General features: G+C 30.2%; 1 protein-coding gene across 1 annotated transcript in view; it reads right to left on the reverse strand.

Annotated features, from left to right (window-relative positions):
* LOC135958833 (uncharacterized) overlaps nt 1-14,935 on the reverse strand; it is a 201,593-nt gene that overhangs the window by 60,081 nt on the left and 126,577 nt on the right. The window contains exon 3 of the mRNA XM_065509746.1: nt 7,962-8,145. Coding sequence (XP_065365818.1) covers nt 7,962-8,145 — 184 coding nt within the window. The remainder of the gene's footprint in view (nt 1-7,961; nt 8,146-14,935) is intronic.

Here is a 14,935-nt window from a genome sequence, read left to right on the forward strand (position 1 = left end):
TTGTCAATGCGGGGGAACAAGAACGAGCGCGGTTAACAGGTTTGGTGGTTTGGTGGTTAAAAACAAGTTGTCATCTATTCTTCTGTTTGTTTTGTTTATATTTTTTTTCGTCTACATTAACTGTAACGTATGCATTTCTGCCGTTTACACTTAACCTTCGCTCACTGTTTTCGTTGAAGAGACTCATTTAAGAGTATTTGTAATTACTTTCGTTAACACTCTTGATCTTTATTTAATAGTCAATGCACAAAAAAGGTTCAAAAAAAGAAAAAAATATAAAGAAATTTTTTTTACTTATTTGTCTTTTAGTTGTTGTTTTGATTTTTTTATTTAATAATATTATTAAAAAAAAGCGTCCTTTCGCGTAAATAATAAACAGGTGATCTTTATATTTATTTTCCGATAGATACATTAAAATAACGAGTTAACTCGGAGTAAAAATAAACACGTCCAAACTGAACTAGAATTGAATGAACAATGATGAAATAAAAAGTGATGAGATATTTTCAAACGCGCCTTTCTTTTATTTATATCAATTTGAAACATTGCGACTAGCGGAGGGTTAATAATGAAAACTGATACTTGCGATAATATTACTTGTCTGTAGTATATAATAAGCTTTCGTAATATATTTTTAATCAAATAATTTTTGTACACGTTTTTCATAAGAATTTAATTTTTCTGAAATTTATTTATTATGTTTTATTATTTTAATAATTACACGCGTCAAATAAAACACTTCACTTCAACAAATAATACGAAATTGGTGCACATCATTCTCAAGAACACTTACAAAACTATTACGAGCGTAAGTCATTTGCAATCATATTTAATAAATTGTTATACAAACTAAGCGTATAGCAAGCTTATAATAAGTACATATGTGTATAAAAAGTTGTAGGAAATCTCTTATGATAAGCTTATTCTACAATTTAGTTAGATTTTGCTTATGAAATGGTCTGTTGGGATTAGGGTTTGGAGTCCTTAAATACTTTAATACATTTAAATATAACATCTCTATTAGAGTTGGGTTTATTAGCTCAGTGTCTTTAGAAAGCGTTACAAACTTTTTATTTATACTCTACACTAACTACAGATACTATTTAAATAGGTTCGAAAATACGCCACGTAATTGTGTAGTAGACTCACAACCAGTGCTCCTGAAAGAGCGGGAAACCACCGACCTCTCAACAGCACTCGTTCCTCGTCTAGTCTCGCGACTGAGGAGCAGCACGCGGAAACCACGCGCACTGACCACAATCTCCGGGAATCGCCAAGAATTGTCAGTATCAGCAGTGTAGCCTGCTGCCAATACTCCCAATTCCCCCACACTAGTACTTAGTAACCAGTAATTTAAAATATACTAAAGATGTGAAGCCACTGTCTTTAGTAGATCTTACCTTACTGGCCGCTACGAACCAACTGTCCGCTGTCGACTAAAAGCTCGTCTTTTATACCTTTTGTGTTGTGTGTACAACCATATACGCACATGTGTTTTACATATAATCATGATCATGCATGCATATAATATACACACATTTATACATGTGTTGTACTCACAACTTGTTACAAGCATGTGTTTTGTATACGTCACCACCATTGCTTACAACCATGTGTTGTTACAAACATCTGTTTTGCACAGGGCACCACTAGATGGTTTTGATGTAAATCACACTTGTCCAGTTAGCAATAGGTGGCGTTACTATTCACAAAATATACGTTATATTCAAACCATACAATAATATAAAAGAAAAATATGAAATAGTAGAATACAAGGACTTAAACTAATAATAAAACAAAGCTCAACATTTCAGTCTAGCACTAAATCAACGGTACGTCATAATAAAAAAATATAAGAAACAATATCAAAATATAATATAGAATAAAATCACAAATAACAAATATTAAAAATAAGGACTGTTGACAACAAAACGATGCCTGTAGACTTTGGTCGTCACAATATTTTTGCGGAAAAAAGAGTTAATTTTTTATTATTTCTAATTTCCGATGCTAACCAAATGTTTAGACAATATTTGTTAAGCAGAACATTCACTAACTATAAGGACTAAATTATTACTAATTATAATTGGAAAATGTATAACACGTAATAAAATTACCAAAAAACTCAAGATATTAACTGGAATTTGAAAAAAGAAAAATATTTTGATGATCTGATAATTGTGATCCAAAATAAAAATGTAACAATACCTAAACCAAAATGAATATTGTTGCAATTTTTTGGGGGTTTTCCCATTTACATAATGTTATTTATCAACTGGCAAAATATATCTTTTTTACCTATAATATATATAAGATAAATAGTTTTGTGATACAATTTGTATAAAAATATGTTCAACATTAACTTAATTATTTTATGATCTAACAATATATAAATAGAATTTCTGAATTTAAGGAATAAGATTTTATTGTTTTACGAAATAAAAAATAACAAAAAACAGCGAAAAACCCACGATAGGTCGATCATGGCAGTAAAAAAGTGCATAAGATATATGTTTTCTAAAAATAAGTGATTGAAATAATATTGCTAATTTAATTAAGAATATCAGTACATACTTTGTATTTTTTTTATTATGTTTTTTGGTAGATATAATCCCACTAATCTATTTTTGAAATAGTATTTTTTTACTAATTACATACTTTCAATTACAATTATTTTTTTTAAAAATAACAATTATGTATTTCCCTTTTTCATTATTATTTTATGAAATAATACTTACAAACTGTAGCAATACTCTTTCTTTATTTCATTCTACATCACCTACCATAAATAAATTCACACTCATTCAATAGTACACATATAAAAATTCCTTCATGAAAACAAAAACAATTTGAATAACTCTAACAATTCTTGAAACAGTTCATACAAACGTTGTATCATATCAAAGCAAAAATATATACGCGGCAGCATACGATCATATACATACATAACAAACCTACGTTCGAATGATCGTAGGACACAATACTCACTCACTTTTCAATGTCAGTGAGCGAAAGAATGTTACAGAATTGACGAGTAAAGTGAAACATGTGAAACATTGAAGATGACAAATGAATGTGCTTGTGCAGCTCTTTCATGAGTACTGAAAGAAACATGAGCATAAAACAAAACCGCTCAGTTGAAAACGCTAAATGCTGAGCTGAAAACGGTCAGTGTGATGAATGATTCACTTCGCTCAGTTGAGTGAATAGTTCAATTGAACTAGGTCATTCATGAGCTACACAACTCTAATCTCTGTTTGATGAATGGCTTGTTCCAAATATTAGTGGAGGTTTTAAACCCCATTAAGGATACAGTAGAACAGTGATGTTCATCCCATACAACAATTGTTTAAAAAATGTAAACACATTTGTTACGCTCTTTTAAAGAGCGTAATAAATGTCTCATTTTTTCAGAAATTCAATAAGCATTGTTGTTGGTTGGTTTTTGGATGAAGCATAGCAAACACACGCGTTTTAATTACAATTGAACACAAAAAAAACAAAGTTAAAAATAAATAAAAAATTTGAGAGTATTTCGGCCGTATAATGTATATTCTTTCATTTCCTTAAAATTTAAATTATATTCATTTAATAAATTGGTTTTATTTGACAAAAATTCTAAATTTAAACTTTCTTCATTTTGTTGTTATTTTAAGTGTTTGACATTATGTTTGCTGGGTAGCTCTCTCACCAAATATCTTCATTTTTATTTTTGAACATCACTGCAGTAGAAGCATTAAGCCGACATTTTGTTATGATGAACACTCTTTATGAACAGCTGTTATCTAAAAATTCTACGATTTCTCAAAATATGGTTCTTGCAATAAAATGTAAAGTTAATAAACAATATAACAGCAGACTTATGTAAATTCCCTAATAACTTCACAACATAATAAGCTAAATTATAATACAAAAATACATTGTTCACACATACGCCTATTTGACCGCAATGTTCCCTCATCAGTTCAAAGCGATGATGATGATGTTTCCAAAATACAAATAGAGCAAAATTTTAAAAACGAATTTGATTATTCAATCAATAATGAAAAAGAAAATCCTTAACATTTAAAATCTAATGCTGAAAGTCGTTTTAAGCGGGAATTAGCTTTATTTGAAGCAAGTAGCTATCGGAGAAAAAATTTAGATAGTCTTTATAATGCTTTATTAACGATAAAGTCACCAACTGATAAAGCGAACGAGTTTTCTCGGTGTCTGGAAACTTTGCCACTAAAATAAGAAATCGTCAAATGACTTAATGAATGCTTTTTGAAAACTCAATTTTTAAAAAAAAATAGTTCTATGACTAACATATTACATTATTTATATGAAATAACAGCGGTATTCACAGTGTGGAGTACTTTTTCTAGCAAAGTAGCAAAAGAAAACTACTTTTTTACTTATTTACACTTTTTAAACTATATGATGTAATTTTTGTTTTGGAAATGAATTAAATTTTATTTTATAAAAAATAATAAAAAAAATATGTATAACAGAAAAATTAAAAGAATGAAGCTAAAAACTGTATTACAAATGCAATTAAAATATTGATCGACAGTGAATTATGGACCGATTTGGCAATTTTTTTTTAAATGTTCGCAATAGTCCACAAAAGTTTTTTGCGCCCAATAGAAAATATCCATTGAAATAAAATTACATAGCAAATAAAATTACTCATTCGTTGTCATACAAAAAAATTAATTTAGAGGATGCAAACACTTTTTTATATAAGGGAATTCTCTAAACTTTAAAAATCTAATTAAAAGTATGCATTTCAGTGTTGTCTACATTCTAAATTCGCTAATAACTTGGCCAATAAGCGTTTAATCAAGAAAAAGTGCTGGATCTGTGATCACTCATATTTCTGGCCAAAAATCGATCTTTTTATATAAAACCTCAAAATATCTAAATTCGCGAAAAACTTGGCCAATAAGCGTTTAATCAAGAAAAGTACTCATATTTCTGACAAAAAATCGATTTTTTATATAAAACCTCAAAATATCTGAATTCGTGAAAAACTTGGCCAATAAGCGTTTAATCAAGAAAAGGAGCTCGATCTGAGATCACTCATATTTCTGACAAAAAATCGATTTTTTTTTATATAAAACCTCAAAATATCTAAATTCGCTAATAACTTGGCCAATAAGCGTTTAATCAAGAAAAAGGGCTCGATCTGTGATCACTCATATTTCTGACAAAAAATCGATTTTTTTATATAAAACCTCAAAATATCTAAATTCGCGAAAAACTTGGCTAATAAGCGTTTAATCAAGAAAAAGGGCTCGATCTGTGATCACTCATATTTCTGACAAAAAATCGATTTTTTTTATATAAAAACTCAAAATATCTAAATTCGCTAATAACTTGGCCAATAAGCGTTTAATCAAGAAAAAGGGCTCTGACCTCACAAAAAATCGAGCGTTTATATAAAACCTCAAAATATCTAAATTCGCTAATAACTTGGCCAATAAGCGTTTAATCAAGAAAAAGGGCTCGATCTGTGATCACTCATATTTCTGACAAAAAATCGATTTTTTATATAAAACCTCAAAATATCTGAATTCGTGAAAAACTTGGCCAATAAGCGTTTAATCAAGAAAAGGAGCTCGATCTGAGATCACTCATATTTCTGACAAAAAATCGATTTTTTTTATATAAAACCTCAAAATATCTAAATTCGCTAATAACTTGGCCAATAAGCGTTTAAAACCTCAAAATATCTAAATTCGCTAATAACTTGGCCAATAAGCGTTTAATCAAGAAAAAGGGCTCGATCTGTGATCACTCATATTTCTGACAAAAAATCGATTTTTTATATAAAACCTCAAAATATCTGAATTCGTGAAAAACTTGGCCAATAAGCGTTTAATCAAGAAAAGGAGCTCGATCTGAGATCACTCATATTTCTGACAAAAAATCGATTTTTTTTATATAAAACCTCAAAATATCTAAATTCGCTAATAACTTGGCCAATAAGCGTTTAATCAAGAAAAAGGGCTCGATCTGTGATCACTCATATTTCTGACAAAAAATCGATTTTTTTATATAAAACCTCAAAATATCTAAATTCGCGAAAAACTTGGCCAATAAGCGTTTAATCAAGAAAAAGGGCTCGATCTGTGATCACTCATATTTCTGACAAAAAATCGATTTTTTTATATAAAACCTCAAAATATCTAAATTCGCGAAAAACTTGGCCAATAAGCGTTTAATCAATAAAACGACCTCGATCTGTGATCACTCATATTTCTGACAAAAAATGTTTTTTTCATATAAAAAATCGAAATATGTACATTTTTGTTTAAATATGCTAACATTTTATTGAGCCTTTTAAGAAACTTGACTATGTTTGGCCTTTTTTAAACGGAAAGAAAGGCAAAAAAGGTGAATCTTTGCAAATGGAGAAAATTAACAATAAACTTCACCCGAGGATGGTTACAAAATCTCATATTGTGGTTGTGCGAGAACCTAAAACCGATCTTTTGGGTCGATTTTTTTAAAAATCCCAAAAATGGTATTTTTTAGATTTTTGACTCTGTTGACGGGACCGAGATGCGGGCTATAAATTGAATTTGCAAAATATTTAAGAACATATTGGGGCTTACAAAAGAGGATTTAATTTTTTGAAAGCAGCTATGCGATAGGAGAAATTTAGCATAAATTTAAAATTTAGATAAAAAATAGGTTTACTTCGGAAGGTTCTTGACCACGCACTTATACAAATATTGAAATTATTGTTCTTCTATAGAACTTCCCAAAATCTTATCGTTGAGAAAAATATAAACGCATTACTTATTTTGTTTTTATTTTCTGTATAACTAAAAATTAATGTAAGTACTTTTTTTCGAAAAAAAAAATCGCGAAAAAAAAAACAATTTACAATATTTTTATTTTTTTTAATTTAAGTGCACATAACTTTTGACTTGGTATCGATTTTGAAATAATTCTTTCCTTATAATACTAATAAATATATTGTTAATTAAAGGCTATATATTTCAAAAAATCGGGAGAGATTTGGATCCGTAATTTGCAAAAATACAGACCAAGGTTAGTAAAAAACATAAAATTTTAATTTTGAATGGTGAATATCTCGTAAACTATTAAAGATAAAATAATGTTATGATAATATTTTTTGTAGCTCTCTTCTAGTAGATTCACATATATACAAATATTTCAAATCGGCTAGAGAAGACAAATTTTGCATCATTTTTAATTTGTAATCCGCCCCACCTTAGTGTTGAAAGTCAAAATTCAAAACATAAGCCTAACAACACCTCCTCTATAGTCGTGGGAAATTTTATTAAAATCGGATTATTGGTTTAGAACTTACAAGTTTATTTGCACCTTTTTTTATTTTTCATTTCCCCCAGTGTGACCCAAAATATCGGTTTTAGGTTCTCGCACAACCACAATATGAGATTTTGTAACCATCCTCGGGTGTAGTTTATTGATAATCTCCTCCATTTGCAAAGATTCATCTTTTCTTCCATTCTTACCTTTCGAACAATCCCAAACATAATCAAGTTTCTTAAAAGGCTTAATAAAATGTTAGCATATTTAAACAAAAATATAAAATACGAAAGGAAAATTTTCGCGTTAAAAATGGGAAGCTCCATTTTGATTTTAGACCCATGGTTTCTTCGGCAAACATTCTTAGAATTCATCGTAGATTACGATTTTGATAACCGCTTGTTGCATTTTTTTTGGCTCCATACAAATTGACCCACTCTAATGTACATTGATTTATATGTATTCTGTTGTTGCAAGACTTACGTTTTTGACAACAGACTTAGGTTCTTTGTCTCTCAGTAACGCTTCTACGAGTATGTATATTTTATTCTTTGACCATAAGATTCATTGTACATATTTTAAAATCAAATGTAAATCAAACATAACCCAGGACAGGACAACGTCTGTCGGGTCAGCTAGTATTAAAATAATAAATAGTTTCAGTTTATTCATACCATCTACTGTTTTTTCCGACAAATGTGTAGGAGGAGTTGATTGCTGGTATTTATGAAGTCTGACTACCTCCACTACGGAATCAAATTTGTATAATGCATGTCGTATGTCTTCCACTGGCAAATCTTCAGGAACATCTAAAACGTAAAGTGTAAAAGTTTTCCGTGGACGACAGGGTATAGCAATCTAAAATAATTTAATAAAAAAAACATATTTTAATGCAATTTTGAATACTGATTATCGATTTTTTATTCAAATTGTATTCATTCATATTCAACGGTTTGTTTGTAGTTTTTAAATAAAAGTATTTCTTTTTACCAGTGTTTAAATTAGGGTTGCCAGTTTTTTTACAAAAAGCGTGACAATTTTCAAAATCGGTGAAAAATAGCGGGATTTTGGAAAACCAGCCAGCATATGGACAGCCTGAAAGACATTAATAACCAAAGTATACCAAGTAGTCCGACTCTCATTTTTTTCAAATTACTCTCTCACATATACGGGTACCGTGTGAGCTCAGAGAAATGTAAACAAATGAAATGTCTTGGAATTTTATCTTTTCATTTATGATAAAATAACGTTTTTTACACATTTTACTTTAACACATATAATATTATATTTTTTTAAAACGCTTTTAGAACACTCTCATTTTTAAAAAGTTTTTATTTTGCACAAATCAAGAAAAAAAATATTTTTGGAAATTCTGACATGTAATTTTTTGTTATTGTAGAATTTAAACTACAGGACAGAGTTACAATTTTTGGTATTGAAAATTCATACAAATTAAAATTTAGAACATATTTATAAAACTCCGTTGCCTGTAGAAAATTTAAAAGTTACCAACACATGTGTAATTTTTTTATTCACACATGTTCGGAGTTAGGTACTTTTTTACTAACACGTGTATAGAGTTAGGTACTGTTGTCATAGAGTCGACTACTTGTTATACTTTGTTAATAACTTTCTGAGTCGATTGATCCATATTTTTGAGCGATACACACATCAGCAGAAATGCAGTGTTATATTTAGCATCGGTTGGAAAGTAACTGCGCACAGTGGGACAGAATCTAAATTTTTTGGAAATAATTCTGGCATTTCTAAAGGGCTAGTCCGATCGGAATAAAATTTGACACGGACGTAGCCAAGGAGAAATCGAGTTTAAGTTATTAAAATGCGACCTACAAATGCTCCAGGGGCGGCGCTATGAGGGCTCAAAGTACCTTCGACATGTAAAATTTGTAAACACGAGCCATTTTTTTGTTTCCCATCCGATTTCAATCATTTTTATATTTTTGGAAAGCGATCGGTTAGGCCTTGCGAGTGCTATTAATCTCTTACAATTACAAGTTATAGGCATTTCAAAATTTAAATTTTACCATACCTTGGTCCGCTTTTTTAAAAATATATGGCGTACTTTTGGACCGAATAGAGTCGAATTTTTGTTGTTAGTTAGATAGCTAAATTACCAATAATATACAAAAGATTTCAGAGCAATATCTATTATGAATCCAAAAATAAACGATTTTCAATTTAAAAATAGTAAATTTTTGTTGTTTTTTGGGCGAAAAGGTGACTTAACTCTTTTTTTATTAACAAAAATCTTTCTTTGAGAACATTTACCAATTTTATGTTTTTCTGTTTACGGAGAACATTTTTCTGTTTACGGAGAACATTTTGGTATAAAAAATATGATCGGAAATTGACTTATTTTTTATCAAAATTTCAACACAGGGCCACATGTTCTAAAATCCCAAAGCTGGCATCAGAAAATAGAAAGCGTCTTTGGAAACCTTGATATGTCCCCTATTTATCCCCAAAGTATTTTCCCAGACCCGAAGGAAATGTGGATCCTATGGGCAAAATTGTAAAAAATACGATTTTTGGGATTTTCGCTCCAATTTTTAGGAATTTCGGGATTCCCTTTGACCTTTTGAAAATTGTTTTCAATATCAAGTCAATATCTCAATTAGATTCAAAAATATTCCACTTTTAAAACTTAGTCATTCAAAAATATTGCACAGTTTCAGATTTTTTTGATAAAGTTTCTTAATATTTTATTCTAAAATATGAAAAAGTTTTTTTTTATATATTTTTTTCTTTATTGAATCTTTCTTTTTAGAAATTTACAATATGTATTAAAATCTTAACCTAAACTAAAATTAAACTTTTTATTGAAGCTGCAATGTCCAACATGAGTGCTCGTTAAATTATTATCTGTCCAGATCCAGTGTTTCCAATCGCCTCAATCGTCTATGACCCTCAAATGACAGCAACTCCCTGGCAAGGGGGTTTAGATGATCCATTAGTTTTGAAATATATTTTAGACTGGAGAGTTTAATCTCCTCACGTATTATGGGGACATTGAGATCCCTATGGATATTACTATTACGAATGTACCATGGGGCACCTGTTATTGTCCTTAAGAGTGCTGACTGCTTTCTTTGCAATTTTTCAACGTTAGATGAGGAGCCTGTTCCCCATAGCTGAATGCCGTATAGGCATATCGATTTTATAATTGTTTTGTACAAAAGCACTTTGAATTCCAAGTCTAGAATAGACCGTGGGCCAATTAACCAGTACAATTGATCTGACTTTAATTTTATTTGTGTAACCTTGGTTTCAATATGTTGGGACCATGTTAAACGGCGATCAAGATGGATACCGAGATATCTAACATGGCTCTATTCTGGAATTTTGCTATTATTTATCTGTATGGAAGGGCAACTTTCTCGTCTTAGAGTAAATGTAACGTGAATACATTTTGTTGCATTGACCTTAATTTTCCATTTTTCCAAATCGCCGATGTGAGACTGGAGTTGTTCAGAAACTATTGCGGGGTTTTCATGCGTACTTAAAAAGCGGTATCATCCGCAAATGTAGATGTGTGAGTCAGTGCGCTCGTAGGCATATCTGCAGTATATAAAATATATAGGAACTGCCCTAGAATACTTCCCTGTGGTACACCAGCGGATATTTTTCGACGTGGCGAGATCACATCCTTTGATCTGATTTGGAAAGATGTTTCTTGTACGTAATTTTTAAGCAGTTTATGTACGTTCGCAGGTAGTAATCTGGTAATTTTGTGTATTAGTCCATCGTTTTCCGAATAAGTGTAGTTATCCGATGTAAATGTTCGATAGTACTATGTTTCCTTCTGAAACCAAATTGATGGTCATGTATTATGTCACTTGAGTGATATCTTTTCCCGGTATCATAACTATATCAGATATTTTCCATGAGGATGTGAAATATCCAATACGTTGTATTGAGTTAAATATGAACAAAATAATTCTCAGTGCTGAGTTGGTTAGATTACTTATCATCGTGGTAGTAATTTTATCTATACCAGGTGATTTTCCAGCCTTAAGACCTTTGATTGTCGTTTTCACGGTAGAGAACCGGAATTTTAGTGGGGCTGGCACCACATTATTTATGACATTATCTCTAATATATGAATTTGTATCATTTAGAGTAAATACATTTTCCAAGTGATTGGCAAATGCTTCGATTTTTTCTGAAGTATTTTTTGCCCATTATCCATTCTGAAGGCGTATGGGCGACACAGCTTTCCAGAGACCATATTCTGTTTTCTTAGTAGAGTCTAAGTTTTTAAGATAATTTCTCAGGTTAGATTCTTTATTAATCTTTAAAGCGATGTGAAGTCTTCTTTGGCACTGATTAAGTTTAGACTTTACGTTCGGAGATCGCGATTGTTGCCATTGACGTCTGAGAGTTCTCTTTTCTTTGATAAGAGACTCAATGTTTTTAGGACATTTTGAATGTCTGTAATTCCCCAGGGTGACTGGGGGCGTGGATACTTTAACGGCGTTTGTTAAAATGTCTGTAAATATATCGACAGCGGATTGTATATCATATTCATTTTTCAATGAGATGTTCTGTGGCAAGTGTGAGATAACATACATTTTATACTTTAACCAGTTCGTTTTCTTGTTAGGGAAACAAGAGTAAGAGTTTTCTAATTTACTTGGAACTTGTAATAATATTAAAACTGTAGGCGAGTGGTCTGACGTGAGGTCCAGCGAAGGGATCACTGAAATAAATTCTCGTTTTATATTCTTGATTACAGCGAAGTCAATTAGATCTGGAATCTTATTGAGGTCTGTAGGCCAATAAGTAGGTTGGCCACTAGATATGGCATCTAGTCTGTTAGACGATATTGCTTCTAACAGTTGCCTCCTTCTAGGAGTAAAAAGGCGAGAGCCGCAAAATGTATGTTTTGCATAGTAATCACCAGCAGCTATAAATCTTGGACCTAGAGTCCTAAAATATTCGAGAAACTGCTCTCGATTAATATTATACCTAGGAGGACAATAGGTATATTTATAGATGTGGCCTGGATGTGGTCCGTTTTATATTCTGGCATTGGGAAATGCCTAATATCCTTTCTCATATGAAAAACTGAAATTGTTTTGAAAGACTAAGTTTTATAGTGGTATATTTTTGAATCGAATTGAGATATTGACTTGAAATTTTTTTGTAAGACCAAAAATTAACTTAAATAAACAAAAAAAATTTGTTCGGAATAAATGTGGATCAAAATGGTCCTAATATTTGCATTCCAATTAAAATTTTGATACAAAAGTTAGTTTTAAAAACTCAGTAAATATGTAATATGTAGTAATATCTTTATTAAAAAACTAAATGAAATTTCAACGTTTTTTAAATTTGTCATTCCAAATAACAAAGTGTAAAAAAAATTGTCAAAAGGTCAAAGGAAATCCCGCAATTCCTAAAAATTGGATCGAAAATCCCAAAAATAGTATTTTTTACAATTTTGCCCATAGGATCCACATTTCCTTCGGGGCTGGAAAATGCTTTGGGGATAAATAGGAAACATATCAAGGTGTCCAAAGATGCTTTCCATTTTCTGATGCCAGCTTTGGGATTTTAGAACATGTGAAATTTTGATAAAAAATAGGTCAAATTCCGAAGGGCGTAAGGCCGACATATTCGAAAAATAGAACATATTTTTTATATCAGAATGTTCTCCGTAAAGATACCTTACAGAAAAACTTGAAATTGTTATTATTCTTAAAGAAAGTATTTTTTAATAAAAATAGATTTAAGTCAGATTTTCATCCAAAAAAAAACAGCAAAAATCGGAGTGGAAACAAAAAAATGGCACCTGGAAACAAACTTTGAGCCCTTGGAGCATTTGTAGATTCCATTTTAATAACTTGAAATCGAATTCTCCTTGGCTACGCCCATGTCAAATTTTATTCCGAGCGGACTAGCCGTTTAGAAATGCCAGATTTATTTCCAAAAATTTCGCTTCTGACCCACTGTGCTGCGGGACAAAAATTTTTTTTAATATTTATACAGAAAAAACATACTACATATCATGTGTGTTTCGTTTACTCAATATTCTTTACTAGTTTTAATGTTTTAACCAGTTTTTTCAAATTCGCATTTTTACAAAAATAGTAAAATCTAGCAGGATTTTCAAGATATAATATGTTTCTCCTTTACTGATTATCCTAGTAAAAATAGTAAAATAAAAAATGTGTTTTTAGTAAGATTTGTTTTTGTTTTATGTACAAATTGTGAACCAAACAAACGCACAAAAATTCAAGCGTTGATTTGCCTTTCATAATTTGAAAATTGTGTACATAAAACAAAAACAAATTTTTGAAATTTGTGAATTGTTGTTTTTGCTTTGCACATAAATATCAATTTGGTGACGTGATTTATAAAATTAGGGCCTTAGTTTTTATGTGCTAAAATTTATTGTTTGTGAATAAGCTAGTTCCAACGCGCATTTAACTGGTTGCTTAGGACAGATCATCAGTAAACATTTTCCCAAAAGATTTTGGGTAAACTAATGATATTATACAAAATACACACACTTTATTAACAAAAATATTAAATCTTATGGTGTTTTCTTTTCTGGCATAAATGATGCATTTATTCTACCTTTAAATTTCTTAGTGTTCTTTTCTGAAAAAAATGTAGTTTGGTAGTGTTATTTTCTAATAAAATCCTGAATATATACATGTTTCATCCTCAATTTTATCAAAGGGTTAGAAATGCACAACTTTTTATGTAAGCAAAAGTATAGTTTTATAATATTTCGAAGCTACATGAAAGAAAATTGCATAAATGGTAATGATTTTTGTTCTATTCTGATCGTTAAAAATGCAACACATTATGAGGGTATGGGTAACATTTAATAAATGGTACAAAATATATAGGCAACATTTTGTGTCAGAAAAGAAAACACCATTAGATAAAACATCAACAAGTATTCGCAAAAAATAAAAAAATTAATTGGATTTCATTCGTTTACTTTCCGTATTTTTGAGAATAATTTTTATGTTTCACTTATTTTATATTTCTGTTCTTTAATAACTTTATGTCAAGTAAGTATTAAATTCGAAAATCCTAAAAACCCGGGAATTATGAATCCCGCTTTTTTATGTGAAATGAAATCGGGACTAGTTAGACTAGACTAGCTAGTTTAAATAAAAGTGTCCAATTACCAATTTAATAATAAGTCGAAAAATAGAAAGCTATTTCATGTAAAGCTACCATAATTATACAAGAATCAGTACGGAACCTACATGTACTGAGCAGGGACCGAAAATAATAATTATTGTTGAAATTTCAAAGCAAAAAAAGCCATCACAAGAAAATATCGGAGAATCAAGTCAAGCATACCATTTTGATCGTTTTCAACTATATTTTTTAATAAAATTACATGATTTTTAAATGTTAGATTTATAACGTCGAACATGTATGAGTGGTATATTTTATTCATATAATCTTCACCATCAATACCAATATACATATTAGTGTGTCCCTTATTTTTCGATATCATTTTTTTTTTTGACGCATACCCGCTGAAAACGTTTGTATTGACCAAGGGGAAAAAATGCATTTTTTCAGTTTTTGTAAAAATTTTGCTATTAAATAATTACTTTTGCAATATAATTTAAAAGAATAGAAATGTGTATATAAT

Source organism: Calliphora vicina, chromosome 4 (genome assembly GCF_958450345.1).
Source record: "Calliphora vicina chromosome 4, idCalVici1.1, whole genome shotgun sequence".
Classification (NCBI taxonomy): domain Eukaryota; kingdom Metazoa; phylum Arthropoda; class Insecta; order Diptera; family Calliphoridae; genus Calliphora; species Calliphora vicina.